The sequence below is a fragment of the Kogia breviceps genome, chromosome 10 (genome assembly GCF_026419965.1).
Source record: "Kogia breviceps isolate mKogBre1 chromosome 10, mKogBre1 haplotype 1, whole genome shotgun sequence".
NCBI classification, from domain to species: Eukaryota; Metazoa; Chordata; class Mammalia; order Artiodactyla; family Physeteridae; genus Kogia; species Kogia breviceps.
Window position 1 is genome coordinate 70,733,266 of NC_081319.1, and position 16,123 is coordinate 70,749,388.

At 51.8% G+C, this 16,123-nt stretch overlaps 1 protein-coding gene across 5 annotated transcripts in view; it reads right to left on the reverse strand.

The window, feature by feature from the left end:
* CPNE5 (copine 5) overlaps positions 1–16,123 on the reverse strand; it is a 96,550-nt gene that overhangs the window by 12,405 nt on the left and 68,022 nt on the right. For all 5 annotated transcript variants that reach the window (XM_059076366.2, XM_067006103.1, XM_059076367.2 and 2 more), the window contains 4 exons: positions 15,717–15,821; positions 7,779–7,820; positions 5,635–5,710; positions 1,972–2,025 (listed from right to left, as the gene is read on the reverse strand). In XM_059076366.2, the coding sequence (XP_058932349.1) occupies positions 1,972–2,025; positions 5,635–5,710; positions 7,779–7,820; positions 15,717–15,821 (277 nt within the window). The remainder of the gene's footprint in view (positions 1–1,971; positions 2,026–5,634; positions 5,711–7,778; positions 7,821–15,716; positions 15,822–16,123) is intronic.

The window sequence follows — 16,123 nt, forward strand, 5'->3', positions numbered from 1 at the left end:
GAACAACAGCATCAGAATCACCTTGATGCTGAGTAGAAATGCAGATTCTTGGCATTTTAACAAGATCCCCAGGAGACTCTGCACATAGTAAGTAAGGTATGAGAAGCACAAAATACAGATTCCTGGGCTCCAGCCTGGCTTTCCTAAAATGGAACCCCAGGGAACTGGCCTGGGCCTCTGTATTTTAACAAGCATCCTGGACCCTGAGTGATTTTTTTTATGGTAAAGATTGGGAAATACTGGAGCAAGGGAAAGTCAGGAGACCTCAGCTCAGTCCTGCTCTGTCCCTAACTCACTGTGTGACCTGAGACAAATCACATCTCCTCTCTGGGCCTCAGTCTCTTTATCTCTAAAGTAAGAAAGCTGGATGAGATCAGTGGTTTTCAACCTTTTTTTTTTAGCTGTACATCTAATATTTCTTATCTGGGGAACCTGTTGCCTCTCCTAGGGGCATTTGGGAATGTGAGGGAGAGTTTTGGGGTCTCATGATGACTGGGGCTCTATTGCTAGCTATGGGTTGAGGCCAGGGGTGCTAAGCATCCCACCGTGTATGGGGAAGTCCTGTGAGACAAAGAATTATTCTTCACCAAGTACCGATAGCATCCCCACTGAGAAACACTGCAGCTTCAGACAAAAGAATTATTACTCCAAGCCTGCGTGTGAAACAATTACAATCAGAGAAGCAGTGGTCAGCCCCCTCTGAATGAGCAGAGTACTTTGCAGTTTACAGTCCTGCATCTCCCATGTGTCTGCCACAGCCACCCTGTGCATTAAGCAGGGGAGGGATGATGTATTAGCCCCATTTTACAGATGGAGAAAATAAGGTTCCTTGGAGGAACGCTGGAGTTCCCTGTCTGTGACTTCTTCTAGTCTGGAGTTGCAGTTGGCCTGACTCAAATGGCTACATTTGGCTGTATTCGGTGATGGGGCTGTGGCCCTCTAGAGTGGGAGGGACACGAAGGGTACAGACTTGGGTGCATTCGCACTGCAAAGACATTGGTTTGTTCTATAAATGCACTGGTGGACTCCACCTCAGGGCCTTTGCACTTGCTGATCCCTACAGCTAGAATTCTTTTTCCTCAATATCCTCAATACTTGCTCCTTCACCTTCTTTAAATCTCTGCTCAAATGTCACCTTCTCAGAGAAGCTTTCCTTGATTACTAGAAATAAAATAGTAGTTTCATCTCTCACATTCCCTATCCATTTACTTCACCCTACTTCTTTCCACAGCAATCACAACCACCTGACACACACAGGTATTTGTGTGTATATTTGTGGTCTGTCTCCCCCCCACTAGACGATAAGCACCAGGAGGGCAGATATTTGGGTCTGTCTTGTTCCCAGCTGTATCCCTCGTGCCTGGAAAGGCACTTCACACATGGTAGCACACAGTAAATATTTATTGAAGAAAGGCACGAATGTCCTGAAGATCAGCCCCCAGAAGCCACTGGGACGGTATAATCCCAGCATGGTCATGGTTACGCAGGGGTACAGCCCACAGCAGCTGCAAGCTCTGAATTTAATTGTTGTGCTCACTGCCATGTCTACCACCTTCTAGCTCTGTGATCTTGGTTGAGTCACTTCCCTGCCTGCGGCCTTGGTTTCCGCTTTCACGATGAGGTGATAATAATGTCTGCCTCTTAAGGAAACAACCTGTGAAAAGCACCCAAATGGGGAATTTCCCAGAGTAAGGGCCCAATAAATGCGACTCCTTTTCCTCTTCCTTCCACAGGAAGTCCCCATGGTAGTTTCTCTCTGGGATTTCTCATTCTGTATCACAGGACCTGATGTGTCTCCTACACGTCTACCTTGTGTTGCTCCATCGGCCCCATCTCTCCCCACCCCTAACCCTCCAGGTCTCGTTCCCACACCCCGCAGGAGCACACACAGACACACATGACTCCTGCCACCAGACCTAGCTCGGGGCTCAGGATGTCTACACCCACGGCAGAAAGGGGGTGGCTACTCACTGTGCCAGAATTCACATATTTCTTTTTCTTCATTTTCTTTTTCGGGTTTACCACCTGCAGGAAAAAAAAAAAGTTACCAGGTAAGAAGGAGCGTTTCCAAACAGTCAGGGCTGGGCGTGGCCCTGAAGGCAGGAGAGAGGGAGCAGTCATGGGTGACTAGGTAGACACAGAAGGAAGAAAGAACTGGATTTTGGGCACAGGTGGGAAGTGCAGGTGGGAGGCTAGCAGGCTGTGCAGGTGGAAACTGAGAGCCTGGGGAGAGAAGCCCAGAACAACCTTGGAGCCACCACAGGCATGAAAGTCACCCAGATGACGTGGTGCTCACTGACATATTCATGGGACGACAGCTTGCTAGGCAGCCTGTTGAATGAGGGCACACTGCAGCCCCAAGACTACACTGCACCTCAGTTTCCCAACCTGTTCTATGAGGGTGTGGAACTTTTAGAATTTACCGGATCTCAAACTTTTACTCCAAAGTAGCCCTCCCAGTGGAGGAGAATAAACATGGACTCCTGGGGGCCTGGACATCGCCGAAAAATCTGGCCACAAGCACATTTCTTTGAAGTCTTCTCTGTTATCTTTAAATTTGCCTGTATTCCACATTTCCACTCTCTAATTATAACTATTTTAATATTAAAGCACTGTTTTGTTCTCAGATCTTCCTGTGAAGTGGGCACTGAGAAAGCATCCTGCTTGTTCTGAGGTTTCATGCATAACCTGGCACACAGCCCCTCCCCCACCCCTCACCCCGGTACCAGCCTCTCCAGCCCTAAGCGGCTGCACCCGAACTCCTTGTGGGGGACCAGCACCCCCTAGGGGCCAGCCTAGCAACCTCCCAACTCCTGAGCTGGAGTTCCAAGCCTTCTCTCCCTCTCCTCACATCCCCAGGGTCTCCAGGGCCAGGTGTGGGGTCTGCCCTCCTGTGCAAGGGGCACTAAGTGGCTCCCAGGACCAGCAGCTGTGCTGGCTCTAGATACAGTGGTAAGACATTGCCCCCATTCCTGAGGACATCGTGGTCTTTGAGAGGGTAGGAAGTGTGATAAACAGGTAATAGGTATGGGAGTGGGGTTGGGGGGTGAAACAGGAGCACCAAGGAGAGGCATCCACTTCAGACCTTGGGGTAGAGTGGGTGTGCAGGTGGAGGCTTCCTGAGGGAAGAGCATCAAAGGGAGTCTCCAAGGCCCAGCAGGCCCCACCAGGTGAAGAAGAGCAAAGGGAGCCCCAAGGGAGGCACCAGCACAAATGAAGCCACAGAGACTGAGACAGCATGGAGGTTCAGAGAGCCTCAGATGGCATGATGGGGCTGAAAGTGGGGACAGGTAGAGGGAAGCGGACAGGGCCAGACATTAGGGGCTCCTAGAGCTGTGATGTATATGGCTGCTTACACACGCCCACCCCCACCCCCCCGGTTGCACATAGACTGCGGGTCACTGGGGCATGGCACCCGTGTGAAGGAGCTTGGACTCCCCTTGTAGGTAAAGGGCCCTTTAGGATCTCAGCTGGTGTGGAGGCTCCCCCCTCCCCTGTGCGAAGCAGGCAGAGGCAGTGGGTGACATGCCCAGTCGGGTGTTAAGCAGGGCAGCAATGTAGTCAATTACAATTTTGGAGGAGAATTTGGGTTACTGAGTGGAGGACGGAAGGAGGTGGAAAGGCCATTATGGGGCTGTCACAAAGCCCCTACACAGGGGAGACGGTGACAGTGGGGGTAGACAGGAATGAAGGGGACAAATGTCAGAATATTCAGGTGGCAGGAGGAGTAGGATTCAGTCATGGACTGGTTGTGGGATGAGGGGCAGGAGGTGTCAAGGATGCCTCCCCAGGTGCCATGGCCGCTGTGATGACAACACAGGTGGAGGAGCTGGCTGGCCAGGGGGAGAGAAGGGCTGCAGCGACTTTAGCCAGTGCATTCAGTTTGGGAAGGCTGAGTCTAAGGAGTGGCCAGAAGACAGCTGGGCATATGAGTTGGACACCCAGGCTGATGCCAGGGACTGAGATGAGGGTCTTTCCTGGTAGAAGCCTGTTCTCTCTTCAGGCACTTCTGACTCTAGAAGGGCCTTCCTGAGCCCAAACCGGCCTCCCAGGGATGCCCTCCATGGTGCAAGGCCTGCCCCGGGGCTGCCAGAGTTAATTCCTTTTCTACCTGATGGCGTTTCAGATGTGTAAAGACAGCACTTCTTTTTGCCAGCGCTGCAGTTTCTCTCATTGATTGCAAGGGGGCAGGGATCAATGACTGAGAAAACAAGTCACTGAAGCCTGAGAGATCGTGGCCTCATCCGAGCCTGTCAAGCATCCTTAGAATCAAACTCCAAGAGACCTGACCCCTTCCCTTCACTTCCCTAAAAATCTCCTTAAAAGAGTCCAAAGACGGAGCCTGCTTCTCTCTGCCTGGGTGAGGGGACAGAGACAGCTCCGTCCTTTGTCCTTACAAAAAGCAAAGCAATTAACTGTGAGGATCAGGGCTCTTTCAAAGAAATCCATACACGTTCCATTCTCACAAATAGCCTTGTTCAATTAAATTCAGTGTGAATGTATAATAAGCACCTACTGTGTGCCCAGGAGGGCCCAGGCCAATGTGACCAGGGCAACAGGAAGGGCTGTCACTTTGTCTGCCCTTGGGGAGCTTCAGTCTAGTTGGAACACAAGACCTGCCCACTCGGAACAGAGATAGAGGTTGAGGGAGGGATTAGGGTTCAGAGATGGGAGTCAAAGCCAGCTCTAGCTGAGTGATGTAAGGATAGACCCAGTTTGTAGGATGGTTGTGAAATGTAAATCTCCTGGCACCCAAGTGCTCAACAGATGAAACTAGGAGATAGCACTGACGTAATGCTCACTAATGGCCAGACATTGTTCTAGTAACTTATTTAATTCTCAGTGTGCATGGCACAGAGTGGGGCAAGAACTCAGCCAGGGTCACACAGCTAATACATGGTGGAGTCAGGATATGAACACTGGGCTGTAAATTAGGGTTATAAGTATCTGCAGTTCAGTAGGTCTGGCATGAACTATGCTGTCCATGAAGTTCATAAGTGGGAGAAAATAGGTCATCAGAGGAGTAGGACCTGAGCTAGATGTGGAAGGTGGGAGGGTATCCTGAGAGGGAGCATACACACAGGCAAAGGCTCAGCAGTAGAAAATGTCCTTGGGGGGCAGACGATATTATCTCCAGAGAGACTAGGTGTCTTGTCCAAGGTTCTCTGGTCTAGATGGAGGTATCCTGATTCCTGTTCCTCTCTTTCCTTCCAGAAAAGAGAAGATATTCTGCAGGCCCTGAGACTGCTCTGATTAAAGGCAGAAGGCTACTTGAACTCAGGACCTCAGATCTTGGGCCCGGAACCTTCTGATACTGTTTCCCCACCTTCTGCCCACCAGCACTTCTATTCCCCCGCCTTGTTGGAAGAGCTCTCTCAGGTGGGGACACTATAACTCAATGATATGGAGTCAGATAAGCTTAGGTTGTTTGCCTCTTGATTCTGCCACTTATTGGACTTTGGTCAAGTCCCCTCACTTCTCTGAGATTCAGTCTCCTTAACTGTGAAATGGGACAATAACACCCACCTCACAGGAGAGCATGCAAAAACCCCAGCCATGGCTCACTGTTAGTCCTCAGCAACTGGGAGCTACATATAGTGGGAACAAACCCCAGCCTTCAGGTGTCTGCCTCACCTCATAGATGTTGAATTGGCTCTGCCCGCGGGCCAGCTCCCGGTAGCTGGTGGTGAACTCCCCAATGAAGTCATGGCTGCAAGGGAAAGTTGCTGCTGAGACCACGAGGCCCAGGCTGTGCGCTGCCTCTGCTCATCCCCGCCTCTCATGTCCCTTCCCCTGGCTCACAGTTCTGCCCGGGGCCTCTGCTCCAGGGGTACACACCAGCAGAGAGGGAGGGCCCCTGGGAAGAGTCCAGTGTCACCCATGGAGCAAGAAACCCAACAGCCACCCAGCAAAAAGCAGGGTCCTGGAGAATAGGACCCACTTCTAATACTTGGATTTTTATTTGAACAAATGAGCAATAGAATGTATTTTGGGGACAACTGGGGAAATTTGAACATGAAATGAATATTAGATGGTATTCAAGAATTATTGTTCAATGTGTCAGGTGCAATAATGACATTTGTACTTATTTAGAAAAATGCCCTTATTTTTTAGACATTCCCAATGAGATATTTAGAGGTAAAAATGCCATGAACTGTAACTTAAACTACATCAAAACATAGATAAGGCAACTATGGCAACATGTAACACTTGTTCGAGTCAGGTGATAGGCTTAAAGTGTTAATTAAACTCTTCTCTCTACTTTTCTGTGTACTTGACATTTTTCCAATAACATTTTTTGAAAAGACAATTAGCTCTAGGTCTGTACAGGCAGCTTGAGGTGTTTTCTGCAGTGTTTACACCTTCTGAATCTCTGCCCCACAAGCATGTGTTGATGGTAAGTGCAGCAAAACCTTGTACAAAGCAGAACTCCCATCTCCCCTGCAGTTGGCTGCCTTTCGCCACCACTCTCCCTGATAGAGGGCAGTGGTTAACATGCTGGCCTGGAATGCCTGCTGGAATGTGATGCCCAGGAGGTGCCCCTGGGGCCTTGCCCCACCTTGAGTCTACACTGTCTTTTGTCTACATATTTACAGCTCTCAGCATTCAGACTATGAGCTCCTTGATGGTGGGACCCAATGGCATCTGGTAGCTGTCTCCAGCTTCCCTGGTAAAGGAAAGGTATGGGGAACTCCAGGATAAGATGATGAGGTGAATCATGGGTGGAAGCCTGAAGCTGACTTGCCTGTGATGTGGTTAAAGCGAAGAGAGGAGGGGACAGAGTGAGCTGGCAGAGTGGTGTTGGCACTAGAGTTTCTCTATAGGAAGGTGTTGGGCAGGTGAGCTCCTTGGAAGGAGCTCCGGCCTAATTTAGAGCTGTACTTGCACAGCCCTTCATAGCATCCCCCATCCATGTCACAGACTTGATAGGCACCAGTGGAGATTAGAGTGCCTAAAGCCCCTCTATGACACCCCTGGTAGCACCACAGGATGGAGGGCTCACAAAAGTCAGGAAGGATGACATACTTGGATTTGGTTGGATTTAGTTCAACAGACAAGCAGGAGCCGGTGAGGGTTCTACTAAACTTGTGAGAGGCCTGTCCTGGTCCTCGTCTATGAATTCCTAGTGATATTGGCTCCTTGGGGGCACTTAGATCCACAGAAGAGGAAGTCCCTGGCCTCCCCAAGGTTAGGCTCAGCCCTACTCAGGCTCTGCCTTACCACTCCAGTGTCCATTCATATGCTTACCTTTCCCATATCCCACTCCATCAGCCCTGCTCCCCACAAACAACTCCTCTGAGGAGTCAAGGGCCTCCTGCTAGATTTCAGGGAGTCTCTGAGAGCCAAGCTCATCTTTTGCACTTCAGTCACCACACGATGCTTAGCCTCACACAGAGAATGTGGTCATGAATGCTCAGGAGGTCACTAATATCTGCCTGTACCTTAGAACATGCACATTGCAGAAAATCCTACATTCTTCCAAATGTGGGGAGATTTTAGACACTAGCTGGCTGTTAGGCAGCTATTTGAGGAAAAGAGGCCTCTTACACCCCTTGCACCATGTCCTGCAGGACACAGGCCCTCTGGTGCCTCAGTGGAGCTGAGCACGGATGAGCCACTGAGGCAGTGGTCCCTCCACAGGAACCCCAGTCCCCTCACCCCCTGAGCTGCCATGGGTGGGGACCTGGGCACAGCTCTCTCCATGAGAGGGCAAGACCCACCTTCCTCCCAGGGGCTGTTCCCATCCTTGCTCACCTTCTGTCCTTCTGCCAGCTTACCTGCCATCTCGATCCCAGTCGTATACCTCCACCTTGATGGTCCTGTAAGGCAAAGGGCCCATGGTGGGATGGACTTGACCCACACCTGCGTGGCCTGAGAATGGGGCCACCTGCATGGCCTTCTCACGCTCCTGGGCCAAAAGGGGACGGAGGAACACCCACCAGGCTCCGAGGGCCCTCAGTGAAGAGGCAGCAGCCCAGGAGACAAAGGAACTATCTTGAAGCCTTTAAAGGTCTTAGGGACAGAGGCAGCTCCAAAGCTGCATTAGGACTTCCCTGAATTTCAGGGAAGATGTAGAAAAGCAGCCTCAGACTTCAGTTCACCCCACCTTCTCTTGGTCACCCCAGATGGGGCACAGATCCCAGCATGAAGCCATATTGCAGTTTATCAGGGGTGGGGCCATTAGAGTGTGAGTGTGGTGCTCCCTAGATCCAAGGCCTAAGCAGGGTGGGCTCTCCTGGTGGGACCCTGGGGTCCGAGGAGTCAGTGGTGGGGAGCTACCCCGCATGTCAGGGATGGACCCAGGGGTCCTGACTCAGGATGGCCTGCTGAGCTTTTCCATGCCAGACTGGCTCCTGAGTGAGGGTGTAATTATCTTCACATTTTAGCCTGGCTGCTTTAATTAGTTTGTTTTGACTCCTGAGCTTGGGGCTGGGCTTTGGGAGCCCATTTTATTTTTAGCCTGTTTCTATGGCAACAGGCTAGCAGACCAGAGGCAGAGGAGGGAGGTGGAGGGTTGCAGGTTAACCCTTGGTACCAGCAGTCCTCCAGGGAGGCCCAGGGATGTGGCAGATGCCCGGGTCCCTCTGCAGGGTCAGGGTCTGGAGAGGTGGAAGAGGCATGGGGGAGCTGGGTCTCCAGCCTTCAGTTCTAAATGGGGCACACAGAGGCAGCTGCCCAGGCCTGTGTTCTATGAATATCTCATCATTTGGCCCAGGGCCGCGGCCCATCTCCTCAAGTCTGCAGGGAGTCGGCCTTGGAGTTCCAGAACCCCCAGAAGGAGGCGCTGTCTCCCTTCAGATGAGCCTCCATGGGGCATGGGGGTGGGATGCAGATTCTCCTGCATCAGGGTAGAAACTGTTCAGGAAATGAAGGGATGACCAGTACGTTGTGCAGCAACTGGATGTTTGTTATCAAAATGTAAAATGGGGTGGGCATAGAAGCCCACCATTTAGAGAAATCCTTTAAATTTTTGTGAAAAACAAAAAACTATGTCTCTCTGAGGAGAATTATTATGGAAAGAAAAATAAAATCTAGGCCTCTGAAGGTAGGCTGGTGATCTGGAAAGAGTGGAAAGTGGCTGGGGTGTGGACTTGGATGCTGGGTCCTTTGCACTGGGACCTGGAGACGTCACTTAACCTCTCTAAGCCACAAAATCATTTTAAAGTAGGGATAATAACGGCCCTACAGAATAGCTGTGGAGACAAGTTGGTAAAACTGCCTGGCATGCGTTGGATCTCTATAAAAATGCCTCCTGGGCTTCCCTGGTGGCGCAGTGGCTGGAAATCCATCTGCCGATGCAGGGGACACGGGTTCGATCCCTGGTCTGGGAAGATCCCACATGCCGTGGAGCAACTAAGCCCATGCGCCACAACTGCTGAGCCTGCTCTCTAAAGCCCGCGAGCCACAACTACTGAGCCCACGTGCCTAGAGCCCGTGCTCTGCAACAAGAGAAGCCACCGCAATGAGAAGCCCGTGCACCACAAGGGAGACACAACACAGCCAAAAAGAAATTAAAAAAAAAAAAGCCTCCTCTCCACTTTAGCATTTGGGCCACACCTGGGATAGTTTTGTTTGTGTTTGTTTGTTGTCTTTTTTTGTTTTTTAAAATAAATTTATTTATTTTATTATTTAATTTAATTTATTTATTGTTTCTGGCTGCATCGGGTCTTCATTGCTGCACACGTGCTTTTCTCTGGTTGCGGTGAGCGGAGGCTACTCTTCGTTGCAGTGCGCGGGCTTCTCATTGCAGTGGCTTCTCTTGTTGAGGAGCACAGGCTCTAGGCATGTGGGCTTCAGTAGTTGTGGCACGTGGGCTCAGTAGTTGTGGCTCGCGGGCTCTAGAGCGCAGGCTCAGTAGTTGTGGCACATAGGCTTAGGTGCTCCATAGAATGCAGGATCTTCCCAGACCAGGGATCGAACCTGTGTCCCCTGCACTGGCAGGCGGATTCTCAACCACTGCACCACCAGGGAAGCACTGGCATAGTTTTTCACATGGAATTTACTTAAATCAGGGACACCTGAGCCTGGGTACCTAGGCTCTGCAACTTCCAATTCCTGGAATGACAAGGCTGAAAGTGACCTTGGTGGCATCCTAGCCTGGCTACCTGGCAGATCACCAGGGAGCTTTTCAGACACACAGACCCCCAGGTCCAGTTCTTGGCAGCTCTGGACAGGGCCCAGGAATCTAGGTTGAAAGGCTTCCCAAGTGGTTCTGGTGTGCATGTTCTGGAGGGATGACCTCCAGCCCCTCATTTTCAGATGGGGAAACTGAGCCTTAAGGGCACCCAGTGACTTGCCCAGGGTCACACAGCTGGTGCGGGTCTGAGCCAGGACCCTGCCCCACAATGCTGAAGTCTCCCAGTCCTTCCCCAGAGCCCCCCAGCTCTGCAGGGGACCTTCAGGGACCCCAGCAAGGAGTGCCTCTCCTCGGACCACCAACACCAGTCCCTCAGGTGAATAGATCAGTGTCAGCCAACATGCTCAGAGGCTATAGGAGGACCCCAGTCATAGCCAAGGCCTTGGATACCCAAAAAAGTCACTGGGGAGAATTTTTTTACAATCTCACTGCCAGAAGGCGTGATTTAATTGGTCTGGATAGGGCTCGGGCACAGGTAGTTTTAGTGAGTGATTCTAATGTGCTTCCAGAGCCGCTAACCTCTCTAGATGAAATTACTGGTTTTCAAACTTGGTTACACATCGGATCCCCCGGGGAGCTTTAGCAATCTTGATGCTGATGCCTCACTCCAGAGATTCAGAATCAATTGGTCTGGGGGTGCAGCCTGTGCAGGGGAATTGTTAAAAGCTCCTCGGGGGATCTGAACTTGCAGCTGAGGTTGCGACCACTGAGTATGAGATTCCTGTGCCAACTCACTCCAGTAGCAATCACAGCCAAGGCTCCAGGGAAGGCTGCAGAGAGTCAGATTAGCTCAGAGACCGAAATCTCCAGAACTGGGGAAGAAGGAGGTGCCCAGAGGCAGGGGAAGGCAGTGGCAGAAGCCAGACACAGCTGGTCAGTAGCAGCACCAGGCCTCTTGGCAGGGAGCCAGTGTCCTGTGGGTCTCTGAACGCGTGGGGCAGGAGTGACAGAGCAGGGTGTGTGAGATTCAGCAGGCCAGCAAGGATGGGGGATGCTGGCAAAGTCGCCAGGCTTCCCCCGCAGCACACCAAGCAGCTCTGTCCATAGCCTCCTCTGAGCCGAGCTGCAGGTCTGCTCCTAATGAGCCTCTCCCTCTCCCAGGCAGGAAAAGGTGTATTTCCCTGATGCTTACAAGTCCCGAGGGCTGACAGGCCTTGAGGGGTTCGCCCTAAACTAACTGAGTCAGTCCATTACTCTGAGAAGCTGCTGGGAGGAAGAAGAGCATCGAGCCTCACAGGCCCAGGCAGGGAGGCTTGATGGCAGAGGTGCTGTGCTACCTCAGATGTACTGCACTGACTGTGGCTTCTGTGTCTGAGTTCAGCTTGTGCATGTGTGAACCAGGGATAAGACACTCCTAACTGATGCCATAGTATTGGGCCCAGCCCCTCCTGGTGCTCAGTGTGTGGTGGGGTTCAAAGGAAAAGCAACTGGTTCAATCCAGGGGGCTGAAGTTTGGGTGATGTGACAGCCCACCAGCTCCTGGGAACCCTCAACCCTCTCCCCTCTCCAGGTGAAGACCCAGTACCCTTAACACCCTTTTAAAACCTACTTATTCACCATGAAGGTGTGAGTGAGTGATAGCAGCCTGACCCAGAGGAATTTGTTTTAACAGGGACAAATCCTCAAGTCACAGAATATTCAAGGACAGAGCAGGGGGACTTCAGGGAAGGCAGGAGAAGTGCCTTCATCACCCTTCACCCCACTTCACCCCACTGGAGGGCTAGACTAATTCTGACCCTGAGTCCACTTCCTCTGACTCAGGTTCTGCTCAGCTGGGTCGCTTGGGTGTGGTCTTGTGTGGACTGGAAACACAGCAAAGGCAGGGGGACCCCAAACCAGGGGAACCCCAAATTAGAGGGCCAGCCCAGAAGTGACTTCTGGAGAAGGGACATGCACCTTCTCCTTGCCCTGGCAAGTGACATAATCTGTGGTCCTCCGTTTCCCCATCTGTGAAATGGGCATGTCACTAGTGTCCACCTTCTGGGGTTATTGTGAAATTTAAACTCACAAAAGAAGATACTATATTTAAACCAATTAGGACACAATTTGGCCCATGTACTAAAGACTCAGTAAAGCTTAATAAGATTAACTTGTTTCCACCCCCATTATTCCAAGAAAACTGCCCTTTCTCAGCAGATCCCTGGTTCTCACCCACTGGCCCTCTTTTCCACAATAGTAGTTGATATTTCTGTTTGAACTCTCTTCTCTCAGCTCCCTGACTATGGCTGCCCTCCCCCTGGTCCCCTCTTATCTCTCTGACATCCCCTTACTCCTGACCTCTGCCAGCCCCCCTCCTGGGGACTCCCAGACCTCTGTTCTCCTCTCCCCTGGGAAGAACACCACTGTACCTGTCCCATAGCCACATATTCTGGCTCCGTCACACTTCCCATTTCCACTAGTGGTACCTACCATTGTCTCTCATCCTCCAAACTCCAAACCCTAATAATCTGTACATTTCTTTCACTCCCATATCCAGGCAGCTGTCAAGGCCTTTTGAGTCTTCCTTCTACCTCCTGTCTCGAAGCAGACCTGCTCATGCCCCTGAGCAAACTCTCCTAGAACTGTCCTCCAAGTGCCCCACCCAACTCACCCCACACCTTGACCATTCATCAGCAGAGCGCTGGAGTTTAAGAACACAGATCCTAGAGCCAGCCTGCTTGGGTCCAGATCCTGGTGCTACTGGCAGTTAGACCCTGGCTGAATTACTTAACCTCTCTGGGCCTCAGTTTCCTTACTTACGAGATGTGGATAGTATTTGCACCTTTTTCAGAAGAGGTACTAATTGTTGGGAGGATTAAATTAGTTCACATACATCAATTACCTCAGAAGTGCCACAGGAGCCTTTGTTGTTATTATTATGACCCATGTCTCCCACCTTGGCCTGGGAGCAACCTCAGAAGGAGACTTGGGGGGCTTTCCTGGTGGAGCAGTGGTTGAGAGTCCGCTTGCCAATGCAAGGGACACGGGTTCGTGCCCCGGTCCGGGAAGATCCCACATGCCGCGGAGTGGCTGGGCCCGTGAGCCATGGCCGCTGAGCCTGCGCGTCCGGAGCCTGTGCTCCTCAACGGGAGAGCCCACAACAGTGAGAGGCACGCGTACCGCAAAAAAAAAAAAAAAAAAAAGAAGGAGACTTGGGTCTGAGAGCTCACTGTGTCCACAGCACCCAACATGGTGTCTGGTGCCTGGCTGGCCTGGAAGACAGGGCTGCTGGATTAAACCCAATGTGTTCTGTGAGGCTTCAAGACGTGCCTCGGAAGTAGAGGAAAGCAGCCTTGTTTTCCCGAACAAGGCCCACCCTCTCCTGCCCTACGGGGACCTCCCAAATGCCTGCACCTCCTGAGTGGCTGTTGCATATGTGGGTGACCCTAGGGCTCAGCAGGGGGCAGGCCTGCTGGCTCACCAGGCCAGTGTGACACACCTGACACCTCCATTAGCACCACTGTCAGTCACATCACAGTTAATCTGTCCCTGGCTTTGGAGGAGGACCCAAGCTGCCCAGCCATCCTGGAGGGAAACCAGTCCAGGGCTCAGCCTGGGAGGGGGATGGGAGCCCACCTGGGCTTTCCTCAAAGCCTGCACCTTCCCACACCTCCTCCGATGGCTGAACGGAGAGCCCAGGCCTCTGAGCTGGGCTGCCCTCCTTACTGCCTCTGACAAGGCTGGATACTGAGGCCCTAGGAGGCCTTCCCTGGGATGCGGGTTGTGGGGGGTCAGCTGGACACCGCCCGAAAGCTCTAGGCAGTGCGGTTGGAAATCCCAATTCCTTCCACCCCTATGAGACTGGAGCTGCCATGTTCTCCCATCCCCCAACCTTGAATTTCCGCTCCCTTCCTCTATCCCAACCATTTTTCCTACATGCCCTGTCCCCAGAAACTGACGCGGCCCCCCCCCAACCTTCCACCCTGACCTGAGCCTCCTTTAGACCCTGTTGCTTTAACCCCTCCCATTCCCCACCACTCCAGAAGGCCCAGGACCTGGCTAGACACGGAACAGTGGTTTGTTTGGCTGAAATGCCTATTTTTGATTCCAGTCTCATTTTGCACAACTATTTAGCTATCTAAAATATACGTGTGCACGTCTGAGCTCCCTGAAAGCCCCCTGAAGATGGAAATGTGGCTACATTCCCTTGAGTGCCACACAGCTGGAGGTGCAGTGCTGAGCACATCGTAGGTGCTCAGTGACCACCTATGGAACAGACTGTGGCTTTTCTGTCCCAGCCGAGAGGCAGGAAAAGAAGCCACTTCATCTCCTGGATCAGCAGCCTAATAGGGAGGGAGACAGGGGTGCCTGGAGGCCATCCGTCTGCTCAGTCCTGTCCCCTCACCCCACCGCACATACCCTGTCAGTAGCCACTGTGAACAGAGTGCCAGGGAGCCCATGCCAATGCCACCAGCCAGGATGCCCTGAGGTATCTGTTCTGACACCCTAGGGCTCCTCTCGGAGTGGCCAGCAGAGGCCCAGCTTCCTCAGGGCTGCCTGGACAGCCCTGCCCGAGAAGCCCCTGCCAGCTTGCCCACCTGTTATAGCAACCACCACGAAACCAGGCTGGGTTCTTGTGACTTAACACAGACCAATACCGTGTTACAGCTCCCATCCTACATGTCCCCTCTCCCCACTGCACTTGCCACAATTTGTAATTATATGTTTCTTTGTGCAGTTATTGGATTAATGTCTGCCTCCCCCACTAGCATGTAAACTCCAAGAGGTTGGGTGAAGGGTGAAGACTGTGTGTTTTGTTTCCTCCTGACTTCCCAGCATCTAGTGCAGTGCCTGTCACATGGTAGGGCATCAATAAACTTGTGGATGAAATGATGAACGGTATTTTATGCACACCAGAGCCTTAGCATGTAGGTTGTGAGCTTCAAAGCAGCCCTACAAGGTAGGTGGATGTTTAAGTACCCAGTTTACAGATAAGGAAACTGAGGCTCAGACAGGTCAAAGTTTGCCCAGGTTGTGAGTGCTTTTTTCATCACAGAGCCAGGATTGGAAGCTAGGTATCTGGTATCTATACTCAACAATCTACAATTGTCATCAAACAATGATGACGTGTATTATGAGTAGGCTTTGTAGCGTCAAAAAATTCCATGAGCTGTTTTCACTGCATCCCTCACCCCCATTTACGGCAACTCATCTGGCAGCGCATATCCTGGGATCCTGACTCCCCAGAGTCTCTCAGCCAGGAGTTGGGGCTGCTGGGGACCAGGTCACCTCTACATGCATCTAGAGCCTCCATCTGGGCCCCACCTGCCCCTCACTGGCCACAATGAAAAGACCAGCTACTGAGCTCTGGGAAGGGTGCCCAACACCCACCAGGCCTTCTCTGAAATCCTTGATACCTCCCATCCTCCCAACCTGGGAGGGCTTCCACCAATGGGAACATCAGACAGGGAGGAGAAAAGGCAGGGTGTGGTGAGGGAAAAGCAGGGAGCCAGAGGGATCCCCCGTTCCACCCTGTGCAGGGCCACCAGCACGCAGCTCCAGGAGGCTCTGCTCGCTCGTACTGATGGGATGGCCCTCATCAACGTGACCGTGCCCCCCGCACCTGTGCTTGGGGACAGGGGACATTTTCTCATCTCACCGATCATAGTCCCCATTGCAGAGGGCTCTCACAGGAATGGAGAAAGTTTGCCAGACTGGGTTTAGGGTGTTCTTCATGACCTCAGTCTTGTGGCAGATGGTGAACCTGGCAAAGAAGAGAGGGAAGTCTGTCAGTCCTGACTCCAAGGGAGGCAGAATTCAGATCACCAGAGGGGCTGGCTTGTTAATCTCTGCAGTTGCCAGACAGTAGAAACAATGGCTCCGTGAGGTGATGAGCTGCGTGTCACTAGCAGCATCCAGGCAGAAGCTAGACATCCATTGCCTTTTTTAAAATCTTTGTATAAACTTCAGTTTATTTTATTTTTTTAAATATTGGAGTATAATTGCTTTACAATGGTGTGTTAGTTTCTGCTGTATAACAAAGTGAATCAGCTATACATATACATA